Genomic DNA, 22,306 nt, shown 5'->3' on the forward strand with positions numbered 1-22,306 from the left:
CAAGCACCGGACCTGACAAGGTCAGAAAAAGGACAGCAGAAGGATTTCCAGGCAGAGTAAGCACATGGATAGACTTCACAGGTCAGTTACTGGGGTACTGTCCGGCCTCTCGAGCAGGCAGGACATCTGTGCCCAGCTCAGTGCCTGGCACTTAGAGGGCAGCCTTCTGGGGTCAAGAATGACCAGAACCGGGCGCCTGGGTGGCTCAGATGGTTAAGCGTCTGCCTTCGGCTTAGGTCATGATCCCGGAGTCCTGGGATCGAGTCCCGCATCGGGCTCCCCGCTCTGCGGGAAGTCTGCTTCTCCCTCTGCCTCTCTCTCTCTCTCTCATGAATAAGTAAATAAAATCTTTAAAAAAAAAAAAAAAGAATGACCAGAACCTTCATCCCTTGGCCTTGGTTTTGTCACGACTCATTACAACCACTGATGATTTAGCCCACTTTGGGAGCTGACAGAGGCCATCCCAAAGATGCCCCACACAAACTGCAGTTTGCTTCTCAGTGGAACAAGGGTTGGACCACACTGAAGGTTTGAAACTGTGTTTTTCTGTACCCCGCAGAGACAAGGAGGCAGGGAGAGGTATGTGGCAAGGTGAGCACCAAATGTTCAAAGCCCCCATCCCCATTTCACTAGAGAAGCTCCAAAAAAGGTCATGTTTTGTTTTTGGTGGGTTTTTTTGACAATTATTTAAGACCTTTATTAACGGGTGCTTGCCGTTTGTTGATTTTTTTGAAAAAATCAAGTTGTAAACTTTTTATTACAAATTAAAAATGAGGTTCTCAAAAATCTCAACTTGACCAGATATGAAACAATTTAAAAACCTTTAAAGGTGTATTGAGAAAAACCAGGTTGTTGTTTTTTTTTTAAAAACACGTTTGTCATTACCAAAAAGAGACGTCTTTAGGTAAAAATAATAAAAACCCCATGCTGCATAGATAATGCAGATAGTTCTATTTATCTGGTCAGTCGGCAAAAAGCAAGCACTTAAGGTCTTCAGCTCCAATCTTTTGTTCATTTCTTATTGCTGTAATTTCATCTGCATTTCTTCGTGTTGGATGACTTAAACCGGATGATGGTAGAGATGGTAAACCGGCATTTACTCAGCCCTGCCCTGCTCAGCCTCGGGAGCGGACGAATTCTCAGCTGGTGGATCTGCTGCTTTTGTCTCTTTGCCATCTTGTGGTTTGGGGTTTTCTGGGCGTCTGCGTCGGTAATTGAAGTTGCGGCGGTACCAACGTTGAGGTGGCTGCTGACCTTGGGTCTCATCTCCTTGCTTTTCCTTATCTTCCTCATTGCCGTCCTCTCCAGGCTGTCTTTGGCGAGGAGGACCCCTGCGGAATCGTGGTCTATAACCCCGATACATATTCTGTCTCACTGGTCTACCTTGTTCTCCTGCACCCTGGTTGTCAGCACCTTCCATCACTTCTCCCTGCCCAGGAGGGTTGGAATCCTGTGGTCGACGCCCATAGGGTCTCCGCATGTAGTAAGGTGGGAACCGTCGCCTGCGGTAGGGTCGGCGCTGTTGGGCCTGGCCTTCGGGAGCACTTTCCCATCCCTCGTTCTTTTCCCCACTCTCACTATTCTGGTAATTCTGCTGGTAATTGCGTGGAGGACCCCTGCGACGTGGATAGCGTCTATAATGGTTACGGTCTGCTGCATATTTACTGCCTTGCACTGGGACTCCACCAGGGCCTGTCACATTTGCTGCCTCCGCACCCTTTTCTCCTTCAACAACATCAAACTCCACAGTCTCTCCATCTCCTACACTGCGAAGGTACTTCCTGGGGTTATTCTTCTTTATGGCAGTCTGGTGTACAAATCCATCTTCCTTGGTGTCATTCCTGTTGATGAAACCATATCCGTTTCTTACATTGAACCATTTTTCACTGTTCCCAAAACCTTCGTTGCGATGACTTTCTTGTCCCCGCCAGCAGGCGCCGCCGATGTGAGGCCGCCCGGGCCGCCGCTCCCTGCGCTGCTGCCGGTGGTGCCGGGCTTGGTGTCGGCCGCGCTGAGGGCGGGGGCGGCGGCGGGGGGGGGGGGCGGCTGCTGGGTCTCGGCCTCGCTCGTGGTTGCGGTGATGGTAACTAGGCCGGCGGCGGCGGTGGGGCTGCTCAGGGCTCTCTGGGGTCCGCTCTCCCCTCCCGCTACCGATCGAACTCTGTTTTTTTAAGAGAGGGGAGAGAGAGAGAGAGAGGGAGAGAGAGAGAGAGCGAGAGAGCGAGAGCGTGCACAGGAGCAGGAAGGGGAGGGGCAGAGGGAGAGTAAGAGAATCCCAAGCAGGCTCCCTGCTCAGCATGGAGTCTGACACAGCGCTCCATCTCACAACCTTGAGATCATGACCTGAGCCGAGATCATGACCTGAGCCGAAATCAAGAGTTGGACGCTTAACCGACTAAGCCACTCAGGCTCCCTAAGAGGTCATGTTTTTATTTATCTATCTATCTATCTATCTATCTATCTATCTATCTATCTATCTATCTATCTATTTATTTATTTTTGTGAGAGAAAGAGAGAGAGCACGAGCCAGGGGGAGGGTGGCAGAGGGAGAAGCAGACTCCCCACTGAGCAGGGAGCCGGATGCAGGGCTTGGTCCCAGGACCCCGGGATCATGACCTGAGCGGAAGGCAGACGCTTAACTGACTGAGCCACCCAGGAACCTCAAGAGGTCATGTTTTGAAATAAGATGTAAAGAACAATAAAGAAAAATCAACACAACTTGTACAGTTTACCGATTAGTTATAAAGTGAATACCCCATCATGCAAGTCAAGAAATAGAACATTGCCTGCACCCCAGGATCCACCTTAGAGGCCCCAGACTTGATTTTAAGGGAGCCAAAAATCTGGCACAGGATGTAGCTTTTATGCGGTTGTGGCAGGGGGAGGGGAGCCTTTGGCTGGGGTGGGCCTCAGATGCAGAGTTGAATCCACCATATTCCCAGACCATGCATCAGGATCATGGGCTCATACAGGGCCTTCTCTTGTGTTCTTTGATATGCTTAGTTTTCTTCCCTTCATCTCTATCACTGCTCATATTTCCCCTTTCTCCCAAAGACAATTAATATATAGTATTTGGCTTATGTCCTTAGCTATATATAGATCTTTGAAAAATATATTGTGTTTTGTATATGTATGCATTTTAGATCTCTTTCTAGTCCTTACTTTTTTCCTGTTATTCTATATATCTCAAATCTATTGCTTCTAACTGCTTCCTGTTCACTCCACAGAATGCATCTCTCTCTCCCGTTTACCTGTCCTAATGATGGATACTTAGGATGCCACTGAGTCCTCTGTTGTAGCCAACAACACTCCTCTGTCCCCTCGTGGAGTCCAGACTGAGTTGCTCTGAGGCACGTGGCCAGGAGGTGATGATATAAGGCAAGGTAAGCGGGCTTAGGCTTGGCTAGTTTAAATAATTTCAGCGGGCTCTTGTGTAGGGGCTGTCCCCAGTAGCCTGGTCCCTGGCCCCCAGGGGGAGATGGGGGCAAAGAAATAGTAGCAGCCAGGGGTGGGAAGGGCTGGCTAGAAGAGGTAGAGGGATGTGGGCTCTGGACCTGTTAGTTTATATGTGAAAGGCGTGCTCACAGGTGAATCCTTTGCTGTCTCTAGGAATTGGCTGGGCCTCAGAGGTCAGGCTCCCCAGGACTAGCAATATAAAGAAGCAGAATAAAAAGACATGTGTAATGCAATGGGCAAGAGCTTCGTTCTAAAGCCAAAAGAGCTGAGAAAAAATTTTAAAAGGAGATGACTTTAATTCTCATTCAATATATTTTCCTGGTTGTTGGCTTATTTTCTATTTCTTCTTGTCCAAAGTTTGACATTTTACATATTTCAATAAACATTCATTTCTTATGGGCCCAGTGCTTCTGGAAAGCTAAGTCATGGCTTTTCTGGGACCCTCTACCTCCTCTTTGTGACCTTTACTTCTCTAGCTCCCTTGACAACTGTGTAAAGTCTAATTCCTATAATAAATCATTGATTGCATGATATAGTGGTTCCGCTTCCCCAACTGAACCCTAGTAGATAACTTCCCTACAGACTTAATGGAGCAGAATTTTTGTACCAACCCTGCCTCTCTAGCTCTGGACCTTTCCCTGAGAGAAGGAAGTACATTCCTCTCTTGTTTAAACCACTGTTACTTTGTCATTGTTGTTGCTTTTTAAAGATTTTATTTTTAAGTAATCTCTACACCCAACATGGGGCTCAAAATCATAACCGTGAGGTCAAGAGTCACACGCTCTTCTGACTGAGCCAGCCAGGTGCCCCTAAACCACTGTTACTTTGATCTGGCTTCATGGAGCTGAGACACCTACTCGTTTTGGACCCTGCCTACTGCTAGAACTTTACAGGAGAGAAAGCACTTGTATCTTATTCGACCCATTGCATGTTTTTGGTTTCTTTCTAACAGGAGCTTAGCCTGTAGCTTAAATAAATCCGCCCTCATCTGCGCTACCCCACTCTTCACCTGGTTGAATCCTGCTCATCCTGCACTTTTTTCTGACCCCTCAGTCTGATCCCCTTATTGTAAGGGCACTCTCCTCATGCCCCTCTCCTAGCACATGCATAATCTAGGAAATATTTGTTGCCCATCTGTCTCCCGCACTAGACTAGACCTTGCCTCTTATTCCTGCCATAGCCCCAGCCCACAATGCAGAGCTGACACACAGCCAGTGGCCAAATGAATGAACGCTCTCCAGGGGAGCTACAGAGAGGAGAAATCTTTTGGTGCATTTTGTTAGGCGTGTGCGGCAGCCCTGAACTCCTTGGGTGGATGGAACCTGGCTCGTCAGACTTTGCTGCCCAGACATTCTCCCCATCATCCTTTCCAAAGCCACCTATGCCAAAGCCTTGAACTACTCTCTAAGTGTTAGGTGCTTCACAACCAGTTTTTGCCCATGAAGAGGGGATAATATGTGTGTGCCAGACATCAAGGCCACTGAACCCCCACCCCCACCCAGCTATGTGTGATATGTAGAACCCCTGGTGGGGTTCTAGCTGGCTCATGTTATCTTCTCTAAGAGCTGCCTACCAAGCCCCTCCGTGCTGGGGTGTGGGCCCTGCTGGGTTGCCACTAGCCCATGGGATGCTTTACTAAGAACTGGGGAAAAAGTGCCCCTTTCTCGATCCATTTTATTGCCATCTGCCAAAATAGTTTCATGATGAGTATGCATATTTACCATGTCTGTAGTGTGACTGGGACCCCTTGGAGTTATGCATTGCACAGTCGGCCTAACCATATGTGGATCTATGTCCTGTCAGCCTCCCCATTCGCCTTGTCAGCATCATGTTCCTCTGCCTTCTTCTGGAGCCAGGCTGATTGGTCCAACCTAACTTCAACTGGCCAATCAGATTGGTTGTCTCAGAAATTTAAAGTTGGGATACAGAGCTCTAGTTTGTCACTATTGAACTGGGAGAAAATGCAGAGTCATGGCTGGGATAGCCATTTCCAGACATGTGTCAGTTAGAGTCCCTGACAGCAAGTAACAGAAACCAACTTAAAGAGCTACCTGAGCTTAAAGAAGGTGGGATGTGTTGGAAGGAGTCTGGGAAAACCAGAGAACCCAAAAGCCAGGCAGGAGGAACAACAGGAAAAGCTTCACACCAGAGCAATCTGGCCCATGCCCCCACTGCCCAGAGGAGGGGACAGGAAAGGTGGGGCATGGACGATGGCAGACACTGACATGGACAAGGGACTACTGTCCATTTCCTCCTTCCTATCTCTCCATTAGGACTCAAAGGCTTGGGCGAGAGCATCTGATCAGCCATGCAGTGATGGTGGGAAGGTGCTCACATCGGATGGGGGACCACCCAGCAGTGTGGGCAGTGAAAGAATTCACCTGAGGCAGAAAAAAGGAGATAGAAGTTTATTGAATACACCACAAGGGAGCGGAGGGCAGGACAGCAAAGGAGAGACTGTCTGCCACCAGGCGGTGGTGGGGGGACCACAGTTCTAGGGCAGAGTGGGGACTATGGGAACATATGCAATTTTCCCTTTTTTGGCAATCTAGGAAACTGTGCTTGATCACGATTGGTCTATGGTTATTTCGAGATTTGTCCTTTAATGAGCCCGTCTGCATTCAGCTCGGTGGTTGCTGGGGTCTCTTCTGCCTTGATCAAGTTTCCATTGCTCAAGCCTGTTTGCTGCCTAAAAGCAGCCTCTACAGGCTCCATCCCTCTGTTGTTCTCTTCTGAACTCAAAGAACAATTTTTCATTTATAAAATTATTTAGAACACATTAAACAAGGCAACATTTCTTTTTTTCTTGCCTTCTGGTACAGGATCTTGTGGTGGCTCCTCCCCTGTGGCACCTCTTCCAGCCGGCCTCACTGTCACCAGCCCCCCTTCCCACGCCCTCCCCTTGTCCTCAGGAGCAGACGTGCCTTCTTCATCATTCTCTTGGCTTTCTGTCATGTCTTCCAAGTGTCTCCTCTGTCGCCAGGGAAATGCTTTTTAGCTTATCTCCTTTCTTTGGTTTGGTTTGGTTAGCTGCTCGCTCTTCCTCAGGAACGATACTGCTCTGACCCTGGTCAACCCAAGCTGCTGCCTCTCTCTCCCTCTCTCTGCCTTCTGCAGGTTGGTCCCTCTGCCTGTGCAATTCCAACTGTGGTTTTCTCTGTATCCGCTTCCACCCATGAACCACACAGCCTTTCAAGTTCATTGTTAAATGAATCTGCTTTCCAGGAACTTCTTCTTTTCCCAGGGTTGCTCCTCTATGTGAAGAAGTTCAGCTTCTAGTTTTCACTGATGAATGGTTAAGAACTGAGCTTGTTGTTTGAGATCCTGTATTCTAGCTGTTGCGACAAGTGACTGGACATCTGGCCCCACACTCTCACTAGGTATCCTAGCGATGAGGTGCTGGTTGCTCTGGAAAGAAGTGGCTGTGTGCTTCACTGAAGAGCCATCATCACAAGATAGGTTAGGAGAAACCCGAGGTGACCTAGGGTATGGCTTTAGATATAATGCCAAAGGCACTCTCCGTGAAAGAAATAATTGATAAGCTAGACTTCATTACAACTACAAACCTCTGCTGTGCTGGGGCTGTGGGGGCTCCGTCGGTTACGTGTCCGACTCTTTCAGCTCAGGTCATGATCTCATGCGTCATTGGATGGAGCCCCAAGTCGGGCTCCACACTTAGCTCAGAGTCTGCTGGGATTCTCTCTCTCTCCTTCTGCCCCCCGCCCCACCCCCCCCACAGGCTCTCTCTCAAATGGATAAATAAATCTTAAAACAAAACAAAACAAAAAACTCCTGCTGTGCAAAAGACACTGTCAAGTGATTGAGAAGACAAGCCACAGACTAGGAGAAAATATTTGCAAAAAACACATCTGGTAGGGGCGCCTGGGTGTCTCAATCATTAAGCGTCTGTCTTCCGCTCAGGTCATGATCCCAGGGCCCTGGGACCGAGCCCTGCATCAGGTGTCCCGCTCAGCAAGGAGCCTGCTTCTCCCTCTCCCTCTGCCTGCTTCTCCCCCTGCTTGTGCTCTCTCTCTCTGTCAAATAAATAAATAAAATCTAAAAAAACAAAAAAAACCCACATCTGATAAAGTCCTGCTATCTAAAATATACAAAGAACTCTTCAAACTCAGAAATAATAAAAGGAACAATCCAATTTAGAAAATGGGCAAAAAGGGGCGCCTGGGTGGCTCAGTCGTTAAGCGTCTGCCTTCGGCTCAGGTCATGATCCCAGGGTCCTGGGATCAAGCCCCACATTGGGCTCCTCACTCTGCGGCGAGCCTGCTTCTCCCTCTCTCACTCCCCCTGCTTGTGTTCCCTCTCTCGCTATGTCTATCACTGTCAAATGAATAAATAAAATCTTTAAAAAAGAAAAAGAAAATGGGCAAAAGACCTGAAAAGACTTCACCAAAGATACGCATATGGAAAATAAGCACACGAAAAGATGCTCTACACCCTATGGCATTAGGGAATTGCAAATTAAAACAATGAAACACCCCTGCACACCTATGAGAATGGCCAAAATCCAGAACACTGATAACACCAAATGCTGGTGAGGATGTGGAGCAACAGGAACTCGAATCCATTGCTGGTGGGAATGCAAAATGGTACAGCCACTTCAGAAGACAATCTGGCAGTTTCTTCCAAAGTTAAACCTACTTTTACCATATGATCCAGCAATTGTGGTCCTTGGTATTTACCCAAATGTGTTGAAAATCTATGTCCCTATAAAAACCTGCACACGGTCTATAGCAGCCCTTTTTATCAATGTGTAGCTGACCCACAATATCGTCCCAGTTTCAGGTGTACAATAGTGAGTCAACATTTATATACATTAGGAAATGATCACCACAATCAGTCTAGCTACCAGCCTGTCCTCTGGTATGAGGCCAGTGCGGCTCTAGCCCTGATGCTCTCTCCTCTACTCACTGGGCTCCCTCTCACCTTGTTTTCCTTCTCCCCCACGTTTGATCTCAGGGGTGGGGTTTCCTTCTGCAGAGCAGGGGTGGAGGCAGGGATCCTCTGAGCCAAGTGACCACCTCTGCCCACCTTGGGCATCCCTGCAACCCAGGCTGGCAGCTGCTGGTTCTATAACTGCTGATTCTCCCAGCCCCAGGTCTTGCCATCTTCCTTTTTTGCCTGAATTCCAGCCCCTACCTTTGGGAACTGTCATCATGTTTAATCCTGCCTGGGTGAGCCCCCTCCACTTCCTGAAATGGAAGGTATTCCATTACACGGTAAAGTGTGGTTTAAGTAGCTGTGGGGAAGTGTGACAGAAAGTCTGTCAGCTGGGCCGGACTTGCCAAAACTTGGTGTAGTGTGGGCACGCTCTCACCGTGCCTCCTAAGGAAACCTGAGCAGAGCTGAGGCTAGGCCAGCAGGATGTTCCAGGTTAAGAGGCAGGAAATGGTGTGGGGGTGGAGCAGATGAAGCTCAGGCGGAGAAAGGAGGATGGGGGCAGGGACTTCCTAACAGCGTTAGGGTGGGGTGGGTGGGGCCCAACTCTTGTTGGGGAGGGGCTGAAGGAGGGAGGTGGGGGGGGGAATGGGTGAGGGGGTAGGGGGAAGACAGGATTCCTCTAACAAACATTTCAGCCTGGGGCCAGAGGCACCTGGAACCCCCAGGAGAGGCCCGCCCTCCAGAGAGAAGTAGGTGCTTCTGGGTGGAGAGGGCCTTAGCCTTGGGGCAGCGGGAGGGCCCAGGGCTGGCCAACAAGAATATCCTATAGGATGGTCTAAGCCCAAAGACTGCAACTCAGCAAATACCAGAAACAGGCCCAGCCAGACTCCGAGACTTTGTGGAGCCTCTTTTCAGGGTCCTCCTCCCCATTCCTTTGTTGGATCTGGGCACTTCCAGCCTCCAGTCCCCTCTGCCCTTCTGCACCAGGTGGTCAGTCAGGGCTTGCCTGGCTTCCTTCCTCCATCTCTCATCCCTGCCATCCCCCACCCCTCCCTGGTGGAAGTCGGGCCCTCCTCCCAGGACCCACCTTGACCGAGCCAGCTCCAGCTGGGACATGGTCTTTCCCGTCCCAGCAGGCTGAGGCACCTGAGGCTTTCATTGTGAGCCACTTCATAGTCTTTCTGCAAGCAGGTGGGAGATAAAGTGTAAACACCACGTGGGTGAGTGAGTCATCTGGGCCCTCCCAGCGCCACAGGACGGGACTATCCTTGCTCCTCCGACCCACGGGCCTCTCCAGGAGCCAAGCACTGGTTCTGGCCGCAGGCAGATGCTACCCTGGGGCTGGAGCCCTTTAAAGCTCAGTTGCTCACCATCACCTACACCATCCGGTGGGCAATAACCCACCTGGGCAAAGCACTTTCCGTGTATTAGTCCATTTCATCCGCACAATCTCATGAGGCAGATACTCTTCTGTCCATTCCACAGGTGACAAAAGCAAGGCCTACCTAGAGAGCTTCAGGGATTTACACAGAGTTACACAGGTTAAGAGAATGGACTCAGGCTCCAGTTCCAGCCATCCGACTCCAGAGTCGGGCTTAACCACTGACGCACCGAGGAGGACATGGCACCATTCACGTGGCATCCCTTTCCCAAAGGTAGAAATGGAATTGAATCATAAGAAACCTGTCAGACATCCCAACTCTTCCAAAAAGTCAATATTATGAAAGGCAAAAGAAGTTGAGAAGAACTTTTCCAGAATGAAAAACCACAACCCATAATTCTGGATCGGTATCGGACCTGAGAAAAAAACTGCTACAGAAAACGGCGGGGGACAAAGGGCAAAATTAGAACAAGGACCGTATATTAGATTATAGTGTGTATCAATGACATGTCTTTAATTTGGTAGTTGAGAAAATGTCCTCGTTCTTAAGAGATATGTGCTGAAGTATTTAGGGATGAAGTGTGATAACGTCTGAAACTTATCCTCAAATAGTTCAGAAAAAAAATACTAAAATGATTTACATCCGTGTGTGTGTGTAAGAAAGAGACAATACAGCAAATGTAAAATATTAGTGAATCTTGGTAAAGGGCATTTGGGAGTTTATTATACTATTTTAATTTCTCTGTACGTTTAATATTTTCAAAATAAGAAGGTAGCTAAACGGAAGTTACTAAAGTAACACAGCCTGGCACTAATTTAGATTCTGAGTGATGCTATTCCACACCTTTGCAGGACAGTGGGTCCCAAAGGCAGCACAACCCCAGGCCGTTAGTGAGACCCCGTGTCAAGGTCCTTGCCCATCCTCTGGCTTCACTGAGGTCCCCGAGCTTCTGCTTTCTCGTCCACTCTCAGAATCTTCTTGCACAGGGCTGGGGGCGGGGCCTGGGGGGAGGGGCAGATAGGAAGTCATGGCCAAGGTGTGGGGAAGTCTGTCCTTCCCTCAGCCCCAAGCATTGTATCTTTGGAAAGTCTGGACAGATTTGTCCACGTGTATTAAGTGGTTTGTGCTGAGGGATTTGCAAACAGAAAAGGTACTGATTGAGAAGCAGGAATGTTCTTCTGGCTCATTCTCCTGCCTCTTGGCAATGCCTGCGCCTCCGAGCACCAGGGAAGTGCTACACAGACCCGCCGAGGCATCACTCAGCCCTGGGGAAGCCAGCCTGAGTGTCAACACTCTGGCAGAGAGAAGTGCTAAAATGCATATTTGAAGATGTCTGAGCAGACTTGTTTGAGAGACAACTGGAGTTGTGAAGTAATCCTGATGTCTCCCCATGTCTCGGTTTTGAAGGCAGAGTTTGCCTGCAGGCCTCTGACCTCTAATGTCTTTCTATTATTGTTAGCATTTGATAGAACTTTGCGTAAAACTTGAGATGACAGAAGTCAACACAGAGAGGGGCTTACAATTGCTGCTGGAAGGGCTGCTCGGAGATCCTCTCAGGGACAGAAGTCAGTTCAGCTCGGGATCCTCTGGGCCTAATGCCTGGGCCAGTGATGCTGTATCAGGTACAGACCATTTCCTCCATGAACTGACCTCCTCTGGCCCCAGTGGCCCCTGCGAGCCGAGGCCTTCAGCCCCAGTGGGCAATACCAACCCACAGGGAGAGTTACAGGCTCTTGCTCAGATCTTCCTCCAGAGTATAAGCGAGGGCTCAAGAGCCAGTGGGCTGAGGCCCGGCAGAATGAGTCACAGTGGAGACTAAAGTTGCAGGGAGCACAAGAATAAATCAGAATAGCTCTGGGCCCAGTCTGGGTCAGTATTCACCCCTGACCCAGGGGTGAATTCTTGTGATTTATTCAGAGCAGGCTGCTTTGGGTGGGTTTCCAGCCACTGCCATTAAATAGAACTGATGAAGACAACTGCCAGTAGCCTTGGGATGCCGGTTTGCCCCTCACCTCTCCTCATTGGAAGGTGTATGGCTCAAGGAGTTGTCCAGCTGGATCAAAGGGCGGGTTCTTCCCAAATGAGAGCAGAGAACATTCTTCCACAATGATTCTCCTGTGAACAACCAGAATTGGTGGTGGTGGCAGCCGACTGCCCCTCCCTTCCCCCACCACCCACTACCACCCCTGAGGGAGAACTGGTGACATATTACCGGGACCCATCATGCATCCTGTGCAGGGTGGCAAAGAATCCTACAGAATATTCCACAGGCAGACTCCAACCTGGCATGTACACCATAATTTGCCCTTTCGGTAAGGACAGATACCAATATTTCACTATCTCTGGATGATCCTGGAACCAGACAGACTTACCACCGAATGGAAAATTCTGGAAGTTAAAAATGATTCTCGATTTCATGAGGGGAGGCAGGTAGTAGGGCTGTAGGGCCTGAGGCAGGCCAGCATGAGTCTTGGGCACCTCTTCTCACCCCTGTACTCAGGACTCTAACGACACCACCTCCACCCAGAGGCCAGAGTTTCCTTTCCTGCGTTCCCAGTCTGCTTGGAGGAGCCCCTGTAGTAGGTCTTTAACTTCTCTTTCTTCCATGATCACTTGGTGACGTCTCCCTAGGGCGGGGATGGAGGCTGCCGCAGAGCACAGGCAGATTGAAGGCTCACGGTGGGGAGGACAGCAGAATGTTTCCTATTTGGTCTTACTATTCATTGAAAATATCACTGGCGTGTGTTAAGGCAGAAGCATATAACTGCTCCCTAACATGACAAAAGGGATGATTCAGAATTAAGAATAAAATACACAGAAATGCAAACACTCGGGCATGTCTGGATACCTCCCTCCCTCGCACGTCCAGTATCGCCCTGCTCCCGACCACTTTCTAATCTAACTAATTTTCTCCTTCCTCCCGAGTAGAATATACTTTCCTAAATCATCCGGAGCATATCTTGGCTTGTTCAAAGCCCAACCTCCTGTTTGCCTCCAGGCCCTGGTGGGCAGCTTCCATTTAGCTGTCAGGCTTCGTGCTGGAGGGACACATGGGGCTATATCAGTGTTTCTGTTGGCAAAGGATGTGTTTCAACAACACACCTCGCCAGTCACGAAAGCATCGAGCAACAACCTAAATGGCACAGGAAGGAAGCACTGGAGAGCGGGGCGGGGCTGGGGGGGGCTGTTGCACGGACACACGGTTGCACAAACATATTAACTACTAAAACAATGGCAAACCACCAGGACGGGGAGCTATAGAGACTCAGGGAGAGGAGAAAGGGAAGGTTAGGTGGGGCAGGTGATCAAGTGTAACATCATCAGCGATGAGTCCTGTTGGTGACATGGCCCCCTGTGTGATATGATGAGAAGGGCACTTCGCCTCTGTGGTCATCTTCCCCAAACCCACAACCCCAGTCTAACCATGAGAAAACCACCAAACAAGCCACATGGAGAGACCTTCTACAAAATACCTGACCAGTGTTCCTCCAAACTCTTAAGGGCATAAAATGAACAAACAAAACAAAACAAAACAAAGTCTGAAAAACTGTCACAGACCAGAAGACACTAGGATGTGGTGACTAAAGGCAGTGTGGGATCCAGGATGGAATCCTGATTAGTGGAAACTCTAGGGAAATTGAATGCAGCGGAGTCTGGTTAGAAGTGATACACCACTATTCTTGCTCAGCTGGGACCCACGTACTGAGAGATATTAACAAGAGGGGGCACTGGGTGAGGAGTCCATGGGAACTCTGTGCTACCTTTGCAACTGTTCTGTAAATGTATAGCTATTCTGAAATTAAAAGCTTATTTAAAAAAAAAAAAGGTAATGCAGGGATGTAGGGGAGGGCAGGAAGACTGGCTTTCTGGTCAAAAGGGGAAGGAAGGTTTAGAAGGGAGAAATCCCAGGATATCTGAAGGAGACCAGAGAGGCTGCCATTCTGGAAGGAGACAGGCATCCCTGCCCCAGCATCCCTGGGGAAGCGGCTTCCTACAAACCAGGTTAGCCAGGGTTTTCCCTTACCTGTAGCCAGCAGAGAGATCCAAAGCTGAACTTCCCCAGTTCCAATGTGCACATGAATCTTGTTCAAATGTAGATTCTGATTCAGCAGTTCAGGCTAGGGCCTGAGCTTCCACCTAACTGGCTCCCAGGTGATGCCGAGACTGTGGGTCCCAGGACCACACTCCGAGTTGCAAGAAGCTGGAGAGTCGGATGCCACCTCACCTGGGAGGAGGGGAAGAGATGCTGAAAGGGAAGCCATGACCCTGCAGACACAATTCGAAACCTGGCCAGCCCAAGGAGAAGGGCAAGCTGGCCGTGGTGGCCCAGTGGGAAGAGCCAAGTGTGGGCTCTGATTCTGATCGCCTGCACACTGCCCCACTGGGCAAATGTCCCAGCTCCCCAGCCTCATGTCACCTTGGCTATCAGGGGCATCCTAACTCCCGATGCCTATGTCTTGAGGTCGTTCCGGGAATTGAATGAGGGAGTCACGTGTGAGGCTCTGGGCACACACAGCGCAACCACTTGTTGAAGTGACTCAGGACCCCGCCAAACGAGCTTCAGATGACTTACACGTATGGCGTCTCTCTGTTTTTTATTAACATGGCCGAACCCTCGTGAAGCCATTTTGCTTTATTTATTCAGTCATTCAAGTCAACAGATATACATTGAAAACCCATCATGGGCTTCCAAAGAGTTGGTTGTCTGCAATCTCTTGCCTCGTGGAATCCAGATTTGCAAATGGCTGGAGTTGAAGAGAAGCAAAAAGCCAGCTAGAGTTTACCCCCTCACTTGCTGAGGCGCAAGTCCTGCTGTGTCTTTCTCGGTCCTCTGTGTTTCCCTCACTCTGACCTCCCTCTCTGGCTGGGGTCCACAGAACAGTGAGCCGCCCCTCTTCCTCCAGAGAGCCTCCTGCTGGTAAAGGTACGCCCCCCCCCAGCTCCCCCTTCTCCCTGGCCTTGTTCTCCCCTTTCTCTGGCCCAAATCTCAGCCTCATCCTGAGGGCTGTCCTCCAAGGGGCAGGGGCTCCAGAATACCTGCTCATCTTCAAACTTAACTTACACAAACATTTATATGCAGTCAGGAGCTTCAGAATCAAATCAAGATGTTTTCCTCATAGCAGACTCGAGGAAAAGAGAAGGACATTTTTTTAAAAAGATTTTTATTTATTTATTATTGAGAGAGAGAATGATAGAGAGAGAGCATGAGGGGGAGGAGGGTCAGAGGGAGAAGCAGGCTCCCTGCTGAGCAGGGAGCCCAATGCGGGACTTGATCCTGGGACTCCAGGATCATGACCTGAGCCAAAGGCAGTCGCTTAACCAACTGAGCCACCCAGGCGCCCCAGGACATTTTTTTTTAAGATTTTATTTATTTATTTGAGAGAGAGACAGAGACAGCAAGCAAGGGGAGGGACAGAGGGAGAGAGAGAAGCAGGCTCTCCCTGCTGAGCAGGGAGCCTGACAACAAGGATGTGGGCTCCATCCCAGGACCTGAGATCATGACCCAAGCCAAAAGCAGAGACTTAACCCACTGAGCCACCCAGGCACCCAAAGAAAAGGAACTTGATGCTATTAACTTCTGTTGGGTCACAGACCTTTTAGGAATCTGATAAAAGCACTCCATATCATCCCCACTCAGAAAAACAGTTAAGCACACACCCACACAATTGTGTCCCCACTTGCCGGGGATACTGGGCCCTGGGTAGGAATGCTAGGTCTAGAGGCTCCTGTAAGCTTAAGGCTACTGGCAGAACACAGCCAGACAACAGGATGAGATGGTGGGGATGACGAAGGTCCCTAATTTTCAGTGTCATCACACTGTCCCTCTGCCTTCAACTTCCCAACTCCATCAGGGGCCACCTACAGCTGCCCTTTGCACAGTCCCCCAGGTCCAAGTGCAGACTTACCCAGCTGGAGCATCCCTGTCAGCCACTTCTCCTGGGATCCTCAGGAATCTCAGTGCATTGTCCCCAGTGACGGTGACATAAAACCCAGGGCCACTTCTTTCTGGCCTGTGGCTGATTCCCCTCTCACTGCCCAGGACTCCCCCAGAGCCCCCCAGCATACTCTCAGTCTTCTTCCTCTCGGGCTCAGGCTAGCACACAAAATAATATACCCTTTCTCCCAGCACAGAATGGCCATTGACCTTTACTTGGAACCCAGAGGGAGCGGCAGGAAATACACAAGATCCAAATGCATAAAAATGGTCCCCTTACCCATGACATCTCCCTGGCCCCAGGTCCTGGCACAAGCTGGCAGCCCCAGTCTTGGTTTCTCCCCTTCCATCAACTTGTCCCTGTTTCAGTGACCTCCCTTCTTAAGTGATCCCTCTTTGCTTTTTTGTCCTCAGGCTCCCCCTCACTACCCCCTCTGTCACTGTCTTCCTCAGGGCTGTATGTGAGTAAGACGCCCGGCTGCCCCTAGAAAGAGAGAAGGAAGTGCTCATTTTCTACCAAGATCTGTTGTCGCCTCCTTTCTTTAGCATGCCTGAGTTTTAGCTGGCACACGATCACACAGCTGAAGAATGTACTTCCCAGCCTCCCTTGCAGCTTAGGTGAGGCTATGCCACCAAATCATGATTGATGGCCACCAAGAGGTCAGAGGTATGCCACTTCTAGGTCATGGCCTTAGAAAGAATGGAAAAGTGCTCCTTTTTCCCTTTCCTTTTTCTTTTTTAATTTTTAAAAAGATTTTATTTATTTGAGAGAGAGGGTACAAGCAGGGTGGGGGGTGGAGGGCAGAGGGAGAGCGAGAAGCAGATTCCCTGCTTGATCCCAGGACCCCGAGATCATAACCTGAGCTGAAGGCAGACACTTAACCAACTGAGCCGCCCAGGGGCCCCATTGCCCTTTCCTTCTTCCCACTGACTGGGAGGCAGACGTGATGGAAGGAGCCAGAGCAGCCAGTTTGACCTCACTGATGGGAGCCACCATGGGCTCAAACAGCAGGCACTCAATAAATACATTTTTGGAGGGACTTAACTCATTTAATCTTCACAATCATCCTCTGAGGTAGGGTTACTATGTCATGTCTATTACCATTCCAACTTTACAGATGAGGAACTGGAGACACAGAGAGGTTGAGTAACTTCTGTAAGGTCACAAAGGGCAGGATTTGAGCCCAGGCAACCTGGTTCCAGAGTCTGCTCTTAATTATCACAGCATACAGAAGAGAGATCTATACACTACAATGTTAGGTGATGGACAATAGATATCCATACCGTTTAGCCTCTGTATTTGGGGCCCCTTTGTTACAGCAGCCTAGATATCCCTTAATATGCCCTCTGTGCCACCCCAGAGGTGACCATAGATCCCTCCCTTGCCTAAGTCCCAAGTATGAGCCCCTCAAAGGCCAGTAGCCAAGGAGGTGGACTCCTGGGAGTGGCTCTCTAAAGGCCAAAGGCTCCTAATTGAGTCCCCCCTTTTCATTCCAGGCTGTATATAATTAAAAGCCCCCATCACCAGCTCCTGAAGCATCCATGCATGCTCACCAACCCTCCCTTTCCTCCAACATATACACACACACTATACTCCCATAAGGACACAGCCCTCAACCCTCTCCAAAGGGTAGTGTTGTCTCTTACTTATTTTTAGTTTTTTAAAAAGATTTTATTTGAGAGGGGCGCCTGGGTGGCTCAGTTGGTTGAGCGACCGCCTTTGGCTCAGGTCATGATCCTGGAGTCCCTGGATCGAGTCCCGCATCGGGCTCCCTGCTCAGCGGGGAGTCTGCTTCTCCCTCTGACCCTCCTCCCTCTCATGCTCTCTGTCTCTCATTCTCTCTCTCGCAAATAAATAAATAAAATCTTTAAAAAAAAAAAGATTTTATTTGAGAGAGCGAGAGAGAGCATGAGTGGGGAGGAGAGGGAGAAGCAGGCCCTCCGCTGAGCAGGGAGCCCAACGCAGGGCTTGATCCCAGGACCCTGGAATCATGACCTGAGTCAAAGGCAGATGCTTAGCCCACTGAGCCACCCAGGCGCCCCTGTGTCTATTATTTAAGTCAAGTAACATTTTGGGATGCCTGGGTGGCTCAGTTGGTTGAGTATCTGACTCTTGGTTTTGGCTCAGGTCATGATGTCGGGATCCTGGAATCGAGCCCCGCATTGGGCTCTGCGCTCAGTGCAGTCTGCTTGCCCTTCTCCCTCTCCCTCTGCTCCTCCCCTTGCTCGTGCTTGCGTGCTCTCTCTCTCAAATAAGTAAGTAAAACTTAAAAAAAAAACATCAAGTAACATTTTAACAGTTTTGCAGTTTACACTTTACGAGGTACCACCACAGGATATCAGCATGGAAAGATATCCAAGATCTCTCATTCAATGAAAAAAGTAAATTTCAAAACAAGACACATGTTCTGCACTTACTTCCACACACATGTGCACATATGTGTGAAGATGCAAGCCTCTCTTTGGACATAGTGGCCACTCAGGACCACTCTGGAGCAGAGCAGTTCTCAGTGTCTCCCCCATTTTACAGATGAAGAAACTGGGGCTCCAGGAGGTCCAGGAAGTTGGCCCAGACTATCAGGCTAGCATGAGTGAGACCCCTGCAATGCTCTCCAGCCCCACACCTCAAAGCCCAGCTCCTTCCATGAGACCTGCCTCCTGTCATACTAAAGTCAATGGTGGTTGTCCCCCTAGTCTGCCCAGCTCACTACTCCCCACCTCAACCTCAGCCTCTGCCTTAGAAGAAACCAGAGACAGGAAGTCTCTGGGGGAGCTTTTCTGGTAGGGCCTCACTGCCTGCTTCTCATTAATTACACTAGGTATTCTAGGGTAGTGGGTCTTAGGGACAAAGGAGTCCTAGTTGCCTGGAGACCGTGATGGAAATGTACCAGTCAGGGCCCTTCCCCTTAAAACTCCTGAATCTGGGCTCAGCCTGTGTTTTGTTGTTGTTGTTTAATCAAGATTCCCCCAGGCAGGTGAATTTGACACTTAGTCCCTTTGTTAATATTGAAACCACTAGATAAACCAATTCCTTTATGGGAAGGGTAAGGGTACAGCTGTCCAAAGAGATCAGTTACTTCTTTGGTGGGAAAGGTGGGCTGGGAAGAAACAGTGGAAGCAGTTTCAGAGAAATCCCAAAGGAGGGGCTTGTCTCCCCTGGCCTGGGAGACTTCTAGACTAATTAACACCTTACACCTGGCACTGAAGTTCTTCAATAATAACCAGCATTTGTACTGAAATGTGCCTCTTAGGGATGGCTCAGTTGGTTAAAAGCATCTGCCTTCAGCTCAGGTCATGATCCCAGGGTCCTGGGATGGAACCCCGAATTGGGCTCCCTGCTCGGCGGGAAGCCTGCTTCTCCCTCTCCCTCTGCTGCTCCCCCTGCCTGTGCTCTCCTGCTCTCTCTCAGATACATGGATAAAATCTTTAAAAAAAAAAAAAAATGAATTGTGCCTTTTACAAAGCCCCTTTTGGGGACATTAGGTTCATCTGGTCCTCAGTGCAAACTCTGAGGCAGACATTACTGTCCCCAACTCACAGATGAAGGAAACTCAGTGGGATGAAGTGACCTGCCCAAGTCCCACAGCTAGGAGTTTACAGGGTCAAACTGGGATGGCTGGTTCCTGCTGACAGGCTTGATTTCCTCACCTGGCACCTGTTCTGGGAGGAGTGGGTAGAAAGGGGAGAGCTTTTGCTCTGCTCACAGCTCAGTGACTTTAAGAATCTGGGAAAGAGGGGCGCCTGGGTGGCTCAGTCGTTAAGCGTCTGCCTTCGGCTCAGGTCCCTGATCCCAAGCATAGGGCTCCTTGCTCAGCAGGGAGCCTGCTTCTCCCTCTGCCTGCAGCTCCCCCTGCTTGTGCTCTCTTTCTCTCTCTGACAAATAAATAAAAATCTTAAAAAAAAAAAAAAAAAAAGTCTAGGGGCGCCTGGGTGGCTCAGTCATTAAGCGTCTGCCTTCGGCTCAGGTCATGATCCCAGGGCCCTGGGATCGAGCCCCGCATTGGGCTCCCCGCTTGGCGGGAAGCCTGCTTCTCCCTCTCCCACTCCCCCTACTTGTGTTCCCTCTCCCGCTGTGTCTCTCTCTGTCAAATAAATAAAATTGTTAAAAAAAAAAAAAAAAAAAAGGAATCTGGGAAAGAGGGGCACCTGGGTGGCTCAGTCGGTTACGCGTCCTACTCTTGATTTCGGCTCAGGTCATGATCTCAGGGTCGCTCAGCAGGGAATTGGCTGGAGACTCTCTCTCCCTCTCCCGCTGCTCCTCCCCACCCCCACTGGAGCATGTGCTCTCTCTCTCAAATAAATAAATAAATCTAAAAAAACCCAAGAGTCTGGAAAAGAGGTAAAGAGGGAGCGGGCAGCTACATCACAGGGAAGATTTGCAGGCCCTGCTCCCAGGAATTGCAGTGGCTCTGGAGTAGGGCCCTGAAATCCGCATTTTCTCAAGCTCAGATTAGCATAGAGCCAGGCACCTCAGCATCCCCTCCCGGGCCCCCTCCTCCTCCTCCACCTGTGTGCAAGAGAAGGGGATGCCCGAGTATCCGGGCTGTAAGTGCAGTGACTCCAAGGACCTCAAGATGTCCACACTCTTGAAAGAAAGAGGCAGAGGCACTGCCCCCTCATGGGAGACTGAAGACCTCAAGGGAGGGAGGACGGAATAAAATGGAAAAGAGCAGAAGACTCCCTTTCACCTCTTTCCCCATCTAAGGCTTGGGTTTAAGGATTCTCATTTTCTCGGGCTAGAGTAAGCGGACATTCCCAGCACCGTGGCTCACTCCGATCGGCGTCAGGACGAGAGTTCTGCATTTTGGGCAGGAGGGGCCCTGGATCCGAGCTCTGAGAGGCCTATCCACAGTCAGAGCATCGCCTCAAATGTAAGGTTGTCACCATATCTCATGTCATGGGGGAACCTTCAAAGTCCTGTATCTGTCCTTCTGTCTCTCTCTCTCTCTCTCTCTCACACACACACACACACACACACGCACATCGCCCTCCCTCTCTCTTCTCTTGGATAATCACAAAATCAAGCTTAAAGACTCAGAGTGATCTTCACGGACTGCCTTGTCCCCCACCAGCCTAGTGTTCCTGCCCATGCTGATCCTTGCGTCTCCTAGTTGTCTGGGGCTAGGAAATGTTCTGCCATGGGAGATCTGGGGAGAGGGTCTCTGGGCCAGAGTGTGGCTGTGGTCAGGGGGTTCAGCATCGATAGATAGTGGCAGCCTGGGTCAGCGTGAGGGGCTATTTGGCGTATCAGGGAATCAGGGTGTGTCAGGCGTTGTGAGCGCCCTCATGGGGGTTCTCCACCAGGGAGTGGCTATCACCCAGAAACGGCTGGCACTCTCCTCACCTGACCTTTCCATCGGTAGAGTGCTAACGAGGGAATACAGCCCCTCCTGTCAAGCTTAACAATCATACTGTAGAGGAAGAAACTTCTAACTTTCCAGGCACCATATCAGCTGGGGGGCAGCTGGCCCAGCAGCAGAATGGGAAGAGCTAAGTTTGGCACAGAACTGACAGTAGGCGTGGAACTCAGCAGGGCGGAGTCCTTTCTTCCCCGTGCAAACCCATGAAGAACAGGGAAACCTCTTCTGCCCATCTTGGGAAAGGATATCCTTCCTGAAGGCCGAGGGATGGCTAAGATGACCGCTAGCAGATCAGATCTGGATCTGAGAGGCAGATTCTGCTTCTGGTCTGAATTTTGCAGCCCCGTGGCCTGGCAGCCTGCAGCAGTACCCAACAATGGACAGCAGAGGGAGCCCTTGCCTAACCTTCCAGCGCAGAGGCCGTTGCAAGAACCTCAACTTGTGAGAGCCAAGAGGGTTCTGATCATTTGCTTCTAGTGTCCAGGTGCCTGCAGAGGGCCGGGCTTGGGTAGGAATAGGGATGACTAGGGGCTCATAATTTTCCCTTTAGGCGCTCACCTAAAAGAAGAAGTGTCCTCTTGCGATGCCCCAAGGAGGACCCTACCCCCCCGCCACACCAGCAGAGACATGAGGCCCCTTTCTCAGCCCCACGCGATACCCAGTTCCTTGAAAGAGCGTCGTCCCCAGCATCTGCGGGTTTCCAGGGAAGCCCCCCAGCCATACGCCTGCTCTTCCTTGCCGTCGCCTTTTCCTAATGGCTCAGGGCCAGGAAGTGGAGGTGAATCGTGCTCACGTAAGGGCTTGTGGTGTGAGAGTGGGGTTGCGTCGCTGTAGGCGTCGGGGTTCCAGGAAGGGTAGGAGAGGAAGACGTGGCAGGAGGGCGCCGGCCGCTGTTGTACGTCTCTACACATGCCGCTAGGTGGCGCTCGAAGCCCGCTTCATAGAGAAGCGCAGGCTTTCTGAAGAGCGGCTCAGGTGGAGGGGGCTGGCTTGGAGACCCCTCGAGGGCTGCAGGAAGGAGCCAGCGGCGGTCCAAGGACCCTCCTCACTGAAACTGGGGAACAGCTCAGTATTTGGGGGCCTAAGGAGCAGCCATGGCTCTCCTCCTCATGGCGAGGAGAAGATGGGGCAAGAAGGCACTGCTTGCGTTGGCGAAGACAGAGGAAGGATCCCCCAGACCTTCCCCAGGAGCTGCAAAAGGGTGGAGGATCCTCAGTCTTTTAGTCTGCTGTTGGTCCATCTGCCTCTCTGGATTTGAGTTCTGTTTTGAGGTCACT

The 22,306-nt window shown here is 50.3% G+C and overlaps 1 protein-coding gene across 1 annotated transcript; it reads right to left on the minus strand.

The window, feature by feature from the left end:
- Window positions 1-855: 855 nt before the first annotated feature.
- LOC117998190 (Y-box-binding protein 1-like) lies at window positions 856-21,940 on the minus strand. The gene is given in 3 exon segments (XM_034986855.1): window positions 856-1,882; window positions 1,885-2,087; window positions 21,823-21,940. Coding segments are annotated over 3 exon segments (1,107 nt in total). The 3' UTR covers window positions 856-1,096.
- Window positions 21,941-22,306: the final 366 nt, after the last annotated feature.

This window comes from Mirounga leonina, unplaced genomic scaffold (assembly GCF_011800145.1).
Source record: "Mirounga leonina isolate KUSES-001 unplaced genomic scaffold, KU_Mleo_1.0 Mir_114, whole genome shotgun sequence".
Lineage (NCBI taxonomy): Eukaryota > Metazoa > Chordata > Mammalia > Carnivora > Phocidae > Mirounga > Mirounga leonina.